The sequence below is a fragment of the Charadrius vociferus genome, unplaced genomic scaffold (genome assembly GCF_000708025.1).
Source record: "Charadrius vociferus isolate BGI_N301 unplaced genomic scaffold, ASM70802v2 scaffold1351, whole genome shotgun sequence".
In the NCBI taxonomy this organism is placed as follows: Eukaryota; Metazoa; Chordata; class Aves; order Charadriiformes; family Charadriidae; genus Charadrius; species Charadrius vociferus.
The window spans coordinates 122,665-135,629 of record NW_009646638.1 but is presented as its reverse complement, the minus strand read 5'-3'; the positions used below and the strand labels follow the sequence as shown (position 1 = coordinate 135,629).

Below are 12,965 nucleotides of genomic sequence, written 5' to 3'. Positions count from 1 at the left end.
CCCCCCCCCCCCCCGAAAAAATCAACTCTAAAATATTAACTGACGCCGTTTTTGCCTAAGTCTGTAGGAGACAAATTCTCTGGAACCAAAAATGTTCCTCTTTCACTTGCCGTCTGAACTGAGGGCTTGCTCCTGGGTCAGTATTGGTCAGCTGTAGGGACACTTCTCCTGTTTTCATTGTTGTTCTGCCCGGGCAATGGGAATGCAATTAGGTGTGCGTATAAAGAGACTCGTGATCTTAGATCTTAACAAGAACATTACTTTTTAGTACCATTTCACAGAAGTCATAATACTGTAAAACCCCAAGAAATGAAAAGCTCTGTTAACCTGCAATGTTCATTTTTTATTAATATCTGAACTTTTTAAACGGCGCATGTCATCATTTCTTTTGAATTACTCTAAGGTTTGACTTGCAGCTAATTCCAGAAAGTTAATGGAAATATTTCTGAGTTCTCAAAAATGCTGTTGTAGAATCAAATGCGGTTTCGTGAGCGTGTGGGCAATAGGCAGGGGAAAGGAAGGCTGTGTTTTGTAGGCTCACCCTGTGTGCCTTACCTGGGTGAGCACTGAGCGATTCTGCCACGTAAGCACCAAAAATATTCTTGTAATCGTACATTGGCAGGATGTCTTTTTGATTGCTTCTCCAGTTTGTAATGTCAGGGGGTAGACTGCAAAAGCAGACTTCAGCCACCGTCTTCAGAACCAGATCGAAATATCGAGCTCCCAGATCGAAATATTGAGCTCCCGTATTAAACAATGTCCCCAAATGCTTTTTGCTGTCCTGGAAGATGTCGATGACCTCTTTCTCAGTAGGGAACGGGGATGAAGGTATAGCACCACGTTACAGGTTTCTTCTGAGGCACGTGCAGCTAGCTCTTGGGTGTTCCCTTGAGGTTTGGTGTTTGGGTGGTGTATAAATTGCTTTGCATAAATATATTTGTGGCCGCTGTGTGTGTGCGTGTGTGTGACAGTAAGGCTGTAGCCTCTTTTGTTATGCTTTTGGTTGATTGACCTTGTAAAACTCATCCTGTGCTGCTTTTGTTTTTCTCTTTGCTGAAGACAGGAACAAGTCATCAGGATGCCAGCGTTGCCACTGGATGAGCTCCAGCTGACGGAAAGGGATCCCAAGACAGGGAAGCTGAGAACATTACCGGCACTGGTGAGCTCTGTTTTTCCTGAAAGCCAAATAAGATCTTCAACAAATAATTGGCTTATATTCAGGCTTGGGCAAAACTAGCCCTTGGTCCAGGATATGATGAAATCTGGCCAGCTTGCCTGGTAAAGAAATTGTTTTCTTCATGTTTTAGTGCATTCAGGTAGTTGAGAATTTTATTTCAGTGATGGGCAAAGGAAGACTTCCTGTGCTCAACATCTATAGTAAACTGTGTTCTCCCAGAACTCCTTACTCTTTGGAGGAACAGCCCGATTAGCTGTGTAAATTCTGCTGCGATAGAGACAGTGCTTTGGGAGCTTTTGCAAGTTCTGTGTGAAGTTTAGCCCTGAGCTATAGCCCTGGGAAAGTCCATCTGCTTACTGCATCCCACGACCTCCCGCCCCGTGGCATCAGCTTGGTGGAGTCAGCAAATTAAAGCCACAGATAGTTTTTTTTTCTCCCAGAAATAAGGCGGCGTGGAGGGAGCCTTCTCCTGGACCTGTGGCAGAAGCGGGACCTGCCGTTAATGCGGGAGGTGGACCCTGGGCACACGTCGGGGTTGAGGCAGAGCTCCAAGCTGCTGCTCGCCGCTCGACGTGATTCTCATTCTCGGGTGGGAGGATTTGGGCAAAACCTGTTTGGTAACCCTGGGGAAGGGTAGTGAAACGTTTCATCTCTGTGTTTGGTGGTCGTGTCGATTTGACTTTGTGGAATATTGTGCAAGAACCAGTTAGGAGGAAACAGAGAGAGCGCAGGCCACGTTTCAAAGGCATGACGTGAAGCTGTTGCTGTTTGTTTTGAGCATGTGGGAGGATTGCTTTGCGAGGCTCTCGGTTAGTAGAATGCAAGGAGCAACGTCTACCAAATTATGACGGTCTGAAAATATTGCTGATAAATAAGGATGCAAACCCACTGATCTGCTGCCTTGAAAGATTAGAAAATGGGAAGTTACCAGGGAACTGAATGTCAAATTGTATTCCAGTGTAATTTCGTGTTGGTTTCCTAAAAATACAGCGAGCGGTGCAAATGGTAACTGGGGATTCCTGTCCCTTTTTCTGTGGTTTTAATACAGTGTTCTGGCTTTCTGCAGCACCCAGAAATAAAAGCAGATCGGTCTTTTGTGCTATACAGACCGCCACCTGTTGTCAGAGACCCTGCTTTAGTGGAAGAATTCTTGGAGCGAGCAAAATTCATTGCAGATGACCTGAACTGGCTTCTGGCTTTGCCTCATGACAAATTTTGGTGCCAGGTAATAACTGTTTTGTGGACACTGGAGAAAAAAAAGCATGAACCATCTAGGTGCTTGTAAAAGCCACGAACTTTAAATCGTTTTCATAAAGACTTATATATGCTCATTATGTCATTTGTCAAGCATTTGAATTTTAATTACTGCACCTCAGAGGGCAAAGAAAGTAGTATTTCCCCACAAATTTTTCATTGTGGATTTTAAGAGTTTGCTTGTATTTGATGCATATGTGAATCCTTTTAACACTCTTGAATGTTTTAGACTGCTTTTAAATTTAACTGGGCTGCCCGTGAACGCAACCTATGAATGTGTGACATTTCCCTTCTTTCCATTTTCTTGTCTTCCGTTGCGCAAGGTGATATTTGATGAGACGCTTCAGAAATGTCTGGATTCCTACCTGTGCTATGCCCCTCGCAAGTTTGATGCGTTGCTGGATTGCCATCCAGAGGTGAATGACATGCAGAAATGTCTTCATCGGAGCGTCTTCCTGACTTTCCTCAGAATGTCCACTCACAAGGAGTCCAAGGTAAACATTTCTTTGCTTTGCCGGTGCTCGGGGCTGTATAACTTAGGAAAGAAGACAATTGGAGAAATTAATCATGTTTCTTGCGTGCATGTCCAGCTGCGTTCCTCTCTCTGGCTGTTCTTATCAGTCGGTTTCTCCGTACGGAGATGATAACCACTCAGAGCTGAAGTATCTGAAGTATGCAGTGATTTCTTAAGAAAGAGATCCAGGCAATCAACTAAGTAATAGCAGGTTAGCCACGGGTGGTGGTATGATACATCGCTGGAGGAGGAAAAAAGAGCAAGTTGGCCTTTGGACGGCTGGATGGAACAGAGGCTCTTCAGGCCACCAGTAGCCGAGTGTTGGCTTCCTCTGTGCCGTGCAGTGTCATGGAATCTGTGCTAATACTGCTCTCTGCTTGAACTTTCCCTGAGTTTTAGACACACGGTGAAATTGCTGTAAATTACTGTTTTCTTGGCATCATAATTGAAAGGCATACTCGGCCCTAATTGCGTGAGTACAACTCCCATCAGCAGCCGTGGAATTCTCCCAAAGGCCTTTGGGCAGAATGAGTGAGGCACCTTGTGTTTTGGCAATTACTCCCTTGATATCCTCGTTGGTTCACAATATGTTGTTTGGCGATGTACTGATTCTCTCGATTAGCACAGTGGTGACATTCGGGACATTTTGAGGAAAGTTCTTGGGAGTGGGAATTGAAGGACTGGGGCGGGAACAGGTAGAAGGAATGCTGGAGCCTGCGGCTGGCACCGCTTCAGCGAACATACGACACCTCTATGGTGTCTTTCATTCCAGGATCTGATTAAATCTTACCACTCCAATGAGGCAGACGAGCATTTGAAACCATTTTATAGTTGAGTAGTTTGAAGAGAATGAATAGCCTTTTGTCACGCGGGCCGTCAGCAGGAGTTCTAGAAATTGAACCTAGCCGGCGTAAAGCCCCGTCCCTCTGCTTTAGCAGGGGGAATGTGCGTACTGCCTTTCGCCGTGATTGAAAACATCTGCTGTCATAAGCAAATTTGTCTTCTGAAAATCCACGATCACGTTTTAGCTTGCTCACTTCGCAGTCTCAAAGACAATGGAATTTTTGTCATCTGGAATTTTAGGAGAAATTCCCTCAACGTTATGAGTCGTGGTTTTGAGGGCGTTCTAGCAGTCAGGGTACATAGAGCTGCGGTTCCCGGGTTTTCTTCCTACTTGTCGCTGAGGCAGTTGTCTTTGGTGCCTTGATTCCACTCCTCCGGGGTACCAATAACCTCGGACTGTGATCTCGTGTGTATTTTTTCCATGTCAGTGCCAGTTAAATCGTTCCTACGCCTGGTTACTCATTCTTACTACTGAGCTGAGCCATTCCCCTGTCAGCTCAGCTGTTTATTTGGCCGTATAGTGAGCCAGGGCTGGGAACAGAATGAACTGTAAGTACCTTTTTGTTGTAGGTTTTAGGTCGATTGGTTGATTTCGTGGTGCAGCCTGGCCCCATAACGAGGGGGGAGAGGCCAGTGGGGTGGAGGGTGTAGTGGCAGGGACAAGCAGCAGGGAGCGTGGGCATGGAGGGCTCTGCAGAAGACAGTGTAAGCAGAGTTGCTGCCTTCTATGAAACAAAATCCTTAAGACATTTTTGAGAGATGTTTTTACAGGTATCACTATAATGCTGGAGTTCTTGCAGAGTAAGATACGAATTATCCTTTAAATTACCTTTTTTTTTTTTTTTCTTTGTAGGATCATTTTATCACTCCATCTGTCTTTGGAGAAATTATTTACAATAACTTCCTGTTCGACATCCCTAAGATTCTGGACCTCTGTGTGCTTTTTGGAAAAGGAAATGGTCTCCTGCTCCAGAAGATGATTGGTTAGTTAAGCCAAGGAACGGCTTGTTGCATTTAGGCTTTTGCTTACTTGTATAATGGGGAGTGATGAGTGGGGTTTTATACCAATATTACTACTTGGAAAATGAATTGTTCAGTAGCAACTAGAATTTATAATTTCTAGACCGATTAGATCAGATGACTTTTTTTTTTTTTTGTCTCCTTCTGAACTTCACTTATGTCAAAGAACGCATCGTGGCCTGTTGCTTGGCTGTCCTGAGCTGGGCTCGTGGCATTCGGCGTGCACCAAGGCTCAGTTATGCCTCAGCAGTTGTTTCCTGTGCCAATGAAATGTGTCCTCAGCTACTGTAAGAGGACCGTGAGGGCTCTGTAAAATCCTGGTAGAGATGGGAAGGGGCAAACGACCCAGTTCCTGGGCAGGGAGGGAGGAGGGTTAGGACATGGGGCACAATCCAACTGCTCATATGAGTGCTTTTGTTCCCAGAGCTGGGAGCCGAGCAAAATGTGCAACGTGAAGTAATCGCTGGTCTACGAAGTGGGAGAACTTGACATTTCAATACAGACGTTGATTTATATAGTGCCTTCAAACCACAAAGCACTTCGGAGCATTGCTCAAGCTGTGCTTATCCCTAGGTTTCTCTGTCTGTACAGACGGTCTTAGTGGCAAGTGCATATTAAGCAACACCTCAGCCTTGGGCGCTAGAGCCTGCGTAACGCAGACGTATTGGTTTAGCTCCTGTATTTATCCTGTGCTCTTTTCACAAGGGAACTAACTACCTGTGATCTTTAACATCCATCTGAGCACAGACGGAAGAGTGCCTAACCTTGGATTAAGTGAGCTCTTCTTCCTAAATTCTACCCCGCTTTGTCTGCAGTTCATGTAATGAAACTTTTTCCTTCTGTGGTAGTTATTTTTGTCTCATTTCCAAGTTTACTAGCACGAGAAGCATTAGAGATCATGTGATGCAGCCATATTTCCAGGCCAGAAAAGCTCAGATAAACCTTTGCGTTTTTGAATCCTTTTGTCCTTTTTCGGTTACTTCCACTCTAAATTAATCTGTAAAGCCTCAGAGGTGGGAAGAAGGCAGGAGAAGACATTCTTTCAGATGTGAAGCTTAGATATTCTGGGTCTTAAAATATTCCAAAGATGACCTAAGTGTATGAAACCTCATTTGAATTATACATACGTTTTAGAGTGCAACGCAACAAGGCTGCATGCAAGTGAGCAATGATTTGCTCACCTGATTATTTGCGTTATGTTGTAACAGTAACAGCATGAGCAGTTCTGGTGTGTAATTCATAACTTGATAAACTTTAGGTTCTTCTCAGGGTATAAATTTTTCTGAAACCTGTCTCATAACTCTTACCTGTGCTCTGTCCTTGCTGGAGAACTCTGTTAATTTTCACTGTCTGAACAGTAATTCACAGGAAAATAGGCAGCCTCTGTGCTTGCTTGGTGAGGATTTATGGTATGCCATTACTCAGTGGAGTATTTTGTAAAGATAATGAAGTCCTAGTAATATAATAGCAGGTATTACTAAAGCCTCATTACCTTTAAGAAATATTCTGCAGAACATTTTCCAGTGTATGCTGAACTGTTATCAGTAATTAAAAGTCAACTCCAGTTGTCAAATAAAGGAACTGGGAATGTTTAGCGATAGTATTTGCATTATTCATTGATTCAGCCTCTGGGGCGTGAATCATCTAACATCTCGTTGGCTCTGCTCTGATGAGCGTATTCTCATTACCAGTTCTCCGGTTGCACAGAAGAGTTGATGGCTCAGCTTTGTCGGAGCAGGTCCTGTGCGCGAGTTGAGAAGTGAGCCTGTGCCTGTGCCCTAACTGGTTATTAGCTGTACCTGGAGGGACTGGGGGCTGTCAGTAATAGAATCAGAATGGTTTGGGTTGGAAGGGACCTTGAAGACCACCCAGTTCCACCCCCCGCCCTAGGCAGGGACACCTCCCCCCAGCCCAGGTTGCTCCAAGCCCCGTCCAACCTGGCCTTGAACACCTCCAGGGATGGGGCAGCCACAGCTTCTCGGGGAAACCTGCCCCAGGGGCTCACAACCCTCACAGCCAACAATTTCTTCCTCATATCTCATCTAAATCTTCCTTCTTCCAGTTTGAAGCCATTCCCCCTCATCCTAGCACTCCATGCCCTTGTAAAAAGTCCCTCCCCAGCTCTCCTGGAGCCCCTTTAGGGACTGGAAGGGAATAATACAACTACGTCTTTGCAAATGTGCTTGTTGGTGTGAATGTCTGAACTAACGGGAAATGGTATCTTTCCCTCTCTCTTCTCAGAAAATATCTTCACTTGGCAGCCGAGTTACTTCAGCGACCTAGATGAAACTCTGCCCACCGTCCTCCAGGTACTGCACTGCTGCCTGGCTCGGGGCTTGGGCTTCACCTGGAAATGGGGCATATCTTAGAGGGTGGAAGGGAGCAAATGTGGTCGTGGGCAGGCAGAATGCATTTGCTGTTGTTTACTTTCTCTCTCTAGTTCATGCTAATGTATGTCAAGCAGTTTTCGAACCTTTATATAAAACTATTACATGATGACTCTTTCCTGTTACCTTCCTTCAGCTTCGGGCCTTCTCTGCAGTTAATCTCAGGGAATTTTCGTGAGGCAGTTCAAAAAATGTTCTTTGTATCCCCCCCGCCAAGCAGGGGGCGCATTGAAACTTAAACCAACAAAATAGAGCCCGTGAGAGGTAGCTAAGGCTTGACATAGTGGAATGGGTTAGCGTTAACGCTGCAGGTTCTCCAGAGTCAATGACGGTCTGTTGGAAGGGATGCGTTGTTGCCATACAAAAGATATTTGGCACCTCTCCACGCCTGAGCTGTCGTTTTCACAAGCAGCTTGTATATTCCCCAGACTCAGTAAGCAGGATTCGCATTTAACCTGAGGGAGAAGTCAAGGTGCCTTGACATCTTTGTACCCTGAAAATGTCGTGTTTATGTCCTCAAAAAGCTCACCTGTGCGCAACAGTAAACAAACCCAAGGTACTGTTTACCCCAAGACACCTATAATGTCACTTGATTTTTTGAAAGCCTGCATTTTTCTTTCTTTCGGTGTGTTAAGAAACGGTTAGAGCTAAATCTCAGAGGTGATATCATACTTGAAAAATAGTCTAGGATGCGAGACCAAACCTTCACATGAATTACTGGGGAGGACAGCAGAGATGCTGTTTGCTGTTCGTGATGTACCACCTCGGAGCGGTTTCTCTGCAGAACACTGGTTTCTTTACTGGGTGTCTTCGTAACCGTTGCAGGGTGATACCAGTGTACCTCAAGTGTGTGGACGTAACAGCTCAAACAAAGATGTGTCATTACTGATCCGTGAAGTTATTTATGTGTTTACACTGTCACTGAAAGGAGTGGATACCCGTGTGGGTTTAGGAGCCTACGTGCCCCGTGGAATAGTAATATCAACCCCACGTATGCAACTGCAATACCTTTAGTCACCCATTCACGTGTCTCCGGGCGGAGGATTTGACAAATCTCTTCGGGTGCAAGCGTAGAGGAGTCGCTTTAAAGTTGGTCCCACACCAGAGTTCGGTAGCAATCCAGAACCCGATTCTGTGGGCTTCTCCCCACATTCTTTGTTTATAAACACGAGCCACGAAATCTGTCCTGTCTCGGGGGAGAGGGCAGGCAGGCTTTGGGACCAGCCCGTAGGCAGGAGGTGCTGTTAACTCCCCGGTTGTCCCACCGCTCCCTTGCACGTCGGGATGCCGGGTGGCCTCCCCGTGTTGGCCTTTCTGGCCGATCTTCTCACGTAGCTGAGGGTTTGGCTTAGCTGCAGGCCCTGTCGCAGCACCACCGCCGTATGCAGCTGCACTTAAATTGCACTCAGGTCGCATGGAATTTCAGAAGTGCAGCGTGACCCTTCCTCCCGTACCCTGCGAGACTCCGTTGCGGCTTTCATCTTACGCAGCCCTGTGCTGTGCGTAGTCACGTATCGCATGGAAAGCGTGTCCCACTGCCTTCCCCCGTCTGTTTTAACACCGTTCTGTTCTCTTCATCTAGGTGTTCAACAATATTCTGCACAAGTGTGGCTTGCAGTGTGAAGGAGCCTCTGCTGAGCCCCAGAAACTGGAAGAAAGAGTCAATGTGACTCCGGGGAACATGCCCCTCCAGGTAGAACTGTCTCTCTTGGCACTTTACTGTTTGTAGTCCTGCAGACTGAACACTCCACGGAGCAGTAAGACCACAGCGGGTCGTTCTGTTCCCAAATACTGGTGCCTCGTACGGCGCGTGGTTCCATGTCATTGCTTCACTGTTTGTCATAGACTTGATGATGAAACCTTTCCACCGTGAGCTGGTTGCTTTGCTCGTGTGCATTTCAACCATATCCATTGTAGTGCCAGTTCTTTTTAAACCTGGCATCTTTTTTTTTTGCTTAACCAGCTTATAAGTAATGTAACAGAGCGTCTGACAGGAGTCCCCAGGTAACCCTACCAGTGATCAGAGTTGATCTTTTCTTCAGCAATGTTTGTTTAACAACAGTGTACTTTAACTCTAGGTAGTAAGAGGGGTTTTTTTGTGCAGGTCCTGTGCACAGACAGGCCCCGTCTCGGCGACCGTGGGCTTCTACAAAATCTTAGTCATACAGTCTGTATGTGGGAGTTGTTACAGCTACCCTGGAAATGCATCTTCCGCTGAAATGGACCACTGAAATTATCCCTTTATTTCCTGTATTACTGCTATGCAGCGCTTCCAGATAGATGGGGAAGAATGCTGTATGCAGAGGAGATCCAGAGGGCAAAGGTGCTCTCCAAAACAGGCTCTGATGAGGATTCTCATAATTTCATAGAATCGTTCACAAGAGTCAAGAGTGGTGATTGCATTACAGGTTCAAAGGATAGAAGGTTTAGTAGAGACGTCTCTGCCTCTAGACCCGGTAACATGTAATGTGTTTATGATCGATAGCAGACTCTCTCTGTGCAGTCTGGAAAAACACTTGGTCTGAACATGATGTGTCCCTGCCAGTGAGTTATACTGTGTTCCCAGGAAAACTTGTCTGGCTTTTCTCTCAGTAATTGCTCTTTCTGTCTCAGGAGCTGAAAGATATTGTGCTGTACTTATGCGACACTTGCACGACACTCTGGGCGTTTCTTGATGTCTTCCCATTGGCTTGCCAGACCTTCCAAAAACATGAGTTTTGCTACAGGTACGTCTTGGACTGCAGACAGAGCTTGTCTTGGCGAAGTAAAAATACTGAATGTGCTGCTGTGTCCTGTCCCAGTGCCTTCATCATTAAAAGGGTAGACAGATTTAATGCAACTACAGACTGCTCCGCTCACACTGGTGGGAATACAGAGACTCCCAGTAAATAAATGAATATAGGGACGTCTAGAGTTTGTGTGTTATATGTTCACCTTCATCATTATCTAGATCCTAGAGCCAGGCAACCGTGACGGTACACAGTACCTGCTGTGCTTTGGAGACAGACGAGCAGAAAAGAGTTGTGGATAAAAAGACCTTCGTGCTGTAGACCTGAAGTGAGGGAACTAGAAAGTCTTATGGAGCGATAGTCCATCAGGCCTGAAAATAAACGTTTTTCCTTTGCTGTTACACCTAAGTTTTATGCTAGAGAATATAATTGAGGTTTGGCAAAAGCTGAGTTGCCTGGGAGAGGAGGACGTGCCGGTGCTGTCACAGCTGGGCTGACAGCGAATTCCCTGTCCAACTCTGGAGCGCAGTGCCGATGAGTCGGGGTGGTCTCAAGGACCAGAGAGCTGAGTGTGTTCCCACGGAGGCTGCATGTCCTTGAGGGGCACTTACCGCCTTGCTCCAGCTGTTTTAAGCCCCCACATCACCTTGTAGAGTCTTTCCATAACAGCCTTTGTTTAGGACCAACAGAAGTTTTTAATTTATTGTCTTGATTTCCCCTGTTTTGTGTGCGTGTTAGCGTGAGCAAACGCACGTTTGTATTTTGTTTTTGTTTCTAATCACGTTGCAGACCTCTGAAATCTTAGAGCTGTCAGTGGTTTGTGGACCACAGGTTGGGTAACGCTGCTCTGGGGTCTGTAGGTCTCTGGGGTCTGTAGGTCTCTGGGGTCTGTAGCTCTCTGGGGTCTGTAGCTCTCTGGGGTCTGTAGGTCTCTGGGGTCTGTAGCTCTCTGTCCTCTTTGGAGGTTGCTGGCGCGTTGGTTATTGAAAGAGGAGCGGATTGGTGGGCTGCTGGTGGCTGTTTGGCTTGGCAAGCAGCGCTGCGCACGCGCTTGGGTACTCGGGGGAGGAAAGCCTTTTGCTTTTCATTCTCCTGTTGATGTCAGAGATGTGCTAAAATAGGCTTAGATCTTGGCGCAGTGGGACAACGGCAGCATTTTCATTACTTTTCGATATGGACTGATGAGCGGGTCTTCGGAGTGTGGGGAGGGAAGACTGGTTTACGTGTCATCTTTTGGGAATCTCTGCGAGTCTGAATCGATCCGCTGGCGCTTGCTAATTTCTCTCCCTGACTAAAAGTATCAACCAGCTTCTGCTACGTTTGCCTCAAGGATATCCCTTTAACATATTTGGCTCTTAATATGAGCGGAGGAAGTAATGTTCCTAATGGAGCCTCTGCTCATCAGCTCAGCAGGCGTGGCTTTCGTGGGAAGCGCTGTAAACCGTTATTTGGAACATCCAGCTCCTGATGAAGTGGTACTGGCTGTTATTCCACAAGGGCGTTTCTCCGCGTCTCTTGGTGCTCTGTCCCTGCAGGAAGGGGTCTGGGTGGGCTGTCTGGCACGTAAAATGTGAAACTGGACCAAACTGACTTCGTTTCCTCCCTGCCCCATCCTATTGAAACCTCCTCGTAGGCTTTCTGCGTATTGGATACCTTCATCTAAATGCCCACCTACAGCAGAGCTGAGTAGCAAGTCCAGTAAGACTTTTATTGGAAGTAATATCCTGTTTTATCCCAGTTTTTAGCACACAGCAAGATAGGGCCATAAGGATATTGGAGTGGGAGGGGGTGTTTTGGGGTGGACTTGAGCGTTTCAGCTCTTTGCAGACCGCAAATTTGTGTTTGGGATGTTTTTCAGTTGCTCTTCTGTTCAGTAGTGTGATGCTTTTCGAAGGCATTTTTTTGCCTACGTCTCCAAAGACACCTTGATGGTTTCCTTTGAGTGCTGCTCTTTGTCTCGTGCGTATTTGCTTGCTTGCGTTTCAGGGAGCAAATAACAAAATGGGGGTAATGCTAACGAGCACTGCTAGTGAGAATTTAATGACATTAACCATTTGATTTGTCCTTCGGCAAATGATTTTTGAAACTTCAATTGACACTTATTGTTTTGTTGCCCCTTTCCACAGATTAGCTTCGTTTTATGAATTGGCAATTCCTGAGCTGGAATCTGCAATTAAGAAGAGGCATTATGAGGATAACAGGTGAAAATGTCTGCAAAGGCTTGCGTTTTCTTTTCAATAAAAGTCTCCCAGGGCTTAGTTAAAAATTCACTTTGTGCTGCTTTACCCATCTCTGCAGAGTCTTTCTGTCTTTTTTTTTTTTTAATGCTATTTCAAAGAACTCTGAAGAGATGGCTTTTCTAATTCCAGATTTTCCTGGGCACTGGGGTGACTAATGATTTCATTCACTGCTGGCTAAGAAGAAACTTGATGGGAGATGCATTCAAATTGTAACAAAGTGTGAAAACTTGAATGATATCTATGTGTAGTTTGCCCTCATTTTAAGGCGCAGACTATGCTGGTACAGTTGAGATACCACGTGTCTGGCTGTCGGGACAATTGGTGATTGAGCCCAACTTTGTGCAGAGCATGGATTTTCCTTAATGACTCTGAAATGGCTCTAATCTCTGGTCCTTGCAGCAAAGAAATGATTCTACTAATGAATTCCCTCCTGTAGAGGGTTAACTCTGGAGTAAAGGTGTGTTGAAGGTTCAGATTTCTTGTGCTGACGCCAACAGTGTCTTTTTACTCTCTCTGAAGTGTTTTTGCTGATTTGTGGAGGAGAATTTCACATTCCAGAAAGAAGATGATAGAAGCTTTTCACGTCCTAATAAACCAAGTCTGTCTGCAGCCCATCTTGGAAAGCAGGTACTGGCACTTGGGCACTGGGGTACCAGCCAGTTATGTGATTGCCGTTATGGGGGAGATTGTTTCCTTGTTTTTAGATTTACTGGAGGAAATTAATAAATACTGCTATTTGTGTTGGGGTTGTAGCCACAGATTTTGGCTAAGATCAGAAGTCTGTTGTCCTGCACAGCAGGA

The 12,965-nt window shown here is 45.8% G+C and overlaps 1 protein-coding gene across 1 annotated transcript in view; it reads left to right on the top strand.

The window, feature by feature from the left end:
• Positions 1–1,068: 1,068 nt before the first annotated feature.
• ASCC2 (activating signal cointegrator 1 complex subunit 2) overlaps positions 1,069–12,965 on the top strand; it is a 24,906-nt gene continuing 13,009 nt past the window's right edge. Inside the window, 9 exon segments of the mRNA XM_009888975.1 lie at positions 1,069–1,159; positions 2,244–2,402; positions 2,755–2,925; positions 4,642–4,771; positions 7,050–7,117; positions 8,778–8,888; positions 9,809–9,921; positions 12,051–12,125; positions 12,684–12,791. Of these exon segments, the coding sequence (XP_009887277.1) occupies positions 1,079–1,159; positions 2,244–2,402; positions 2,755–2,925; positions 4,642–4,771; positions 7,050–7,117; positions 8,778–8,888; positions 9,809–9,921; positions 12,051–12,125; positions 12,684–12,791 (1,016 nt within the window). The 5' untranslated portion in view covers positions 1,069–1,078.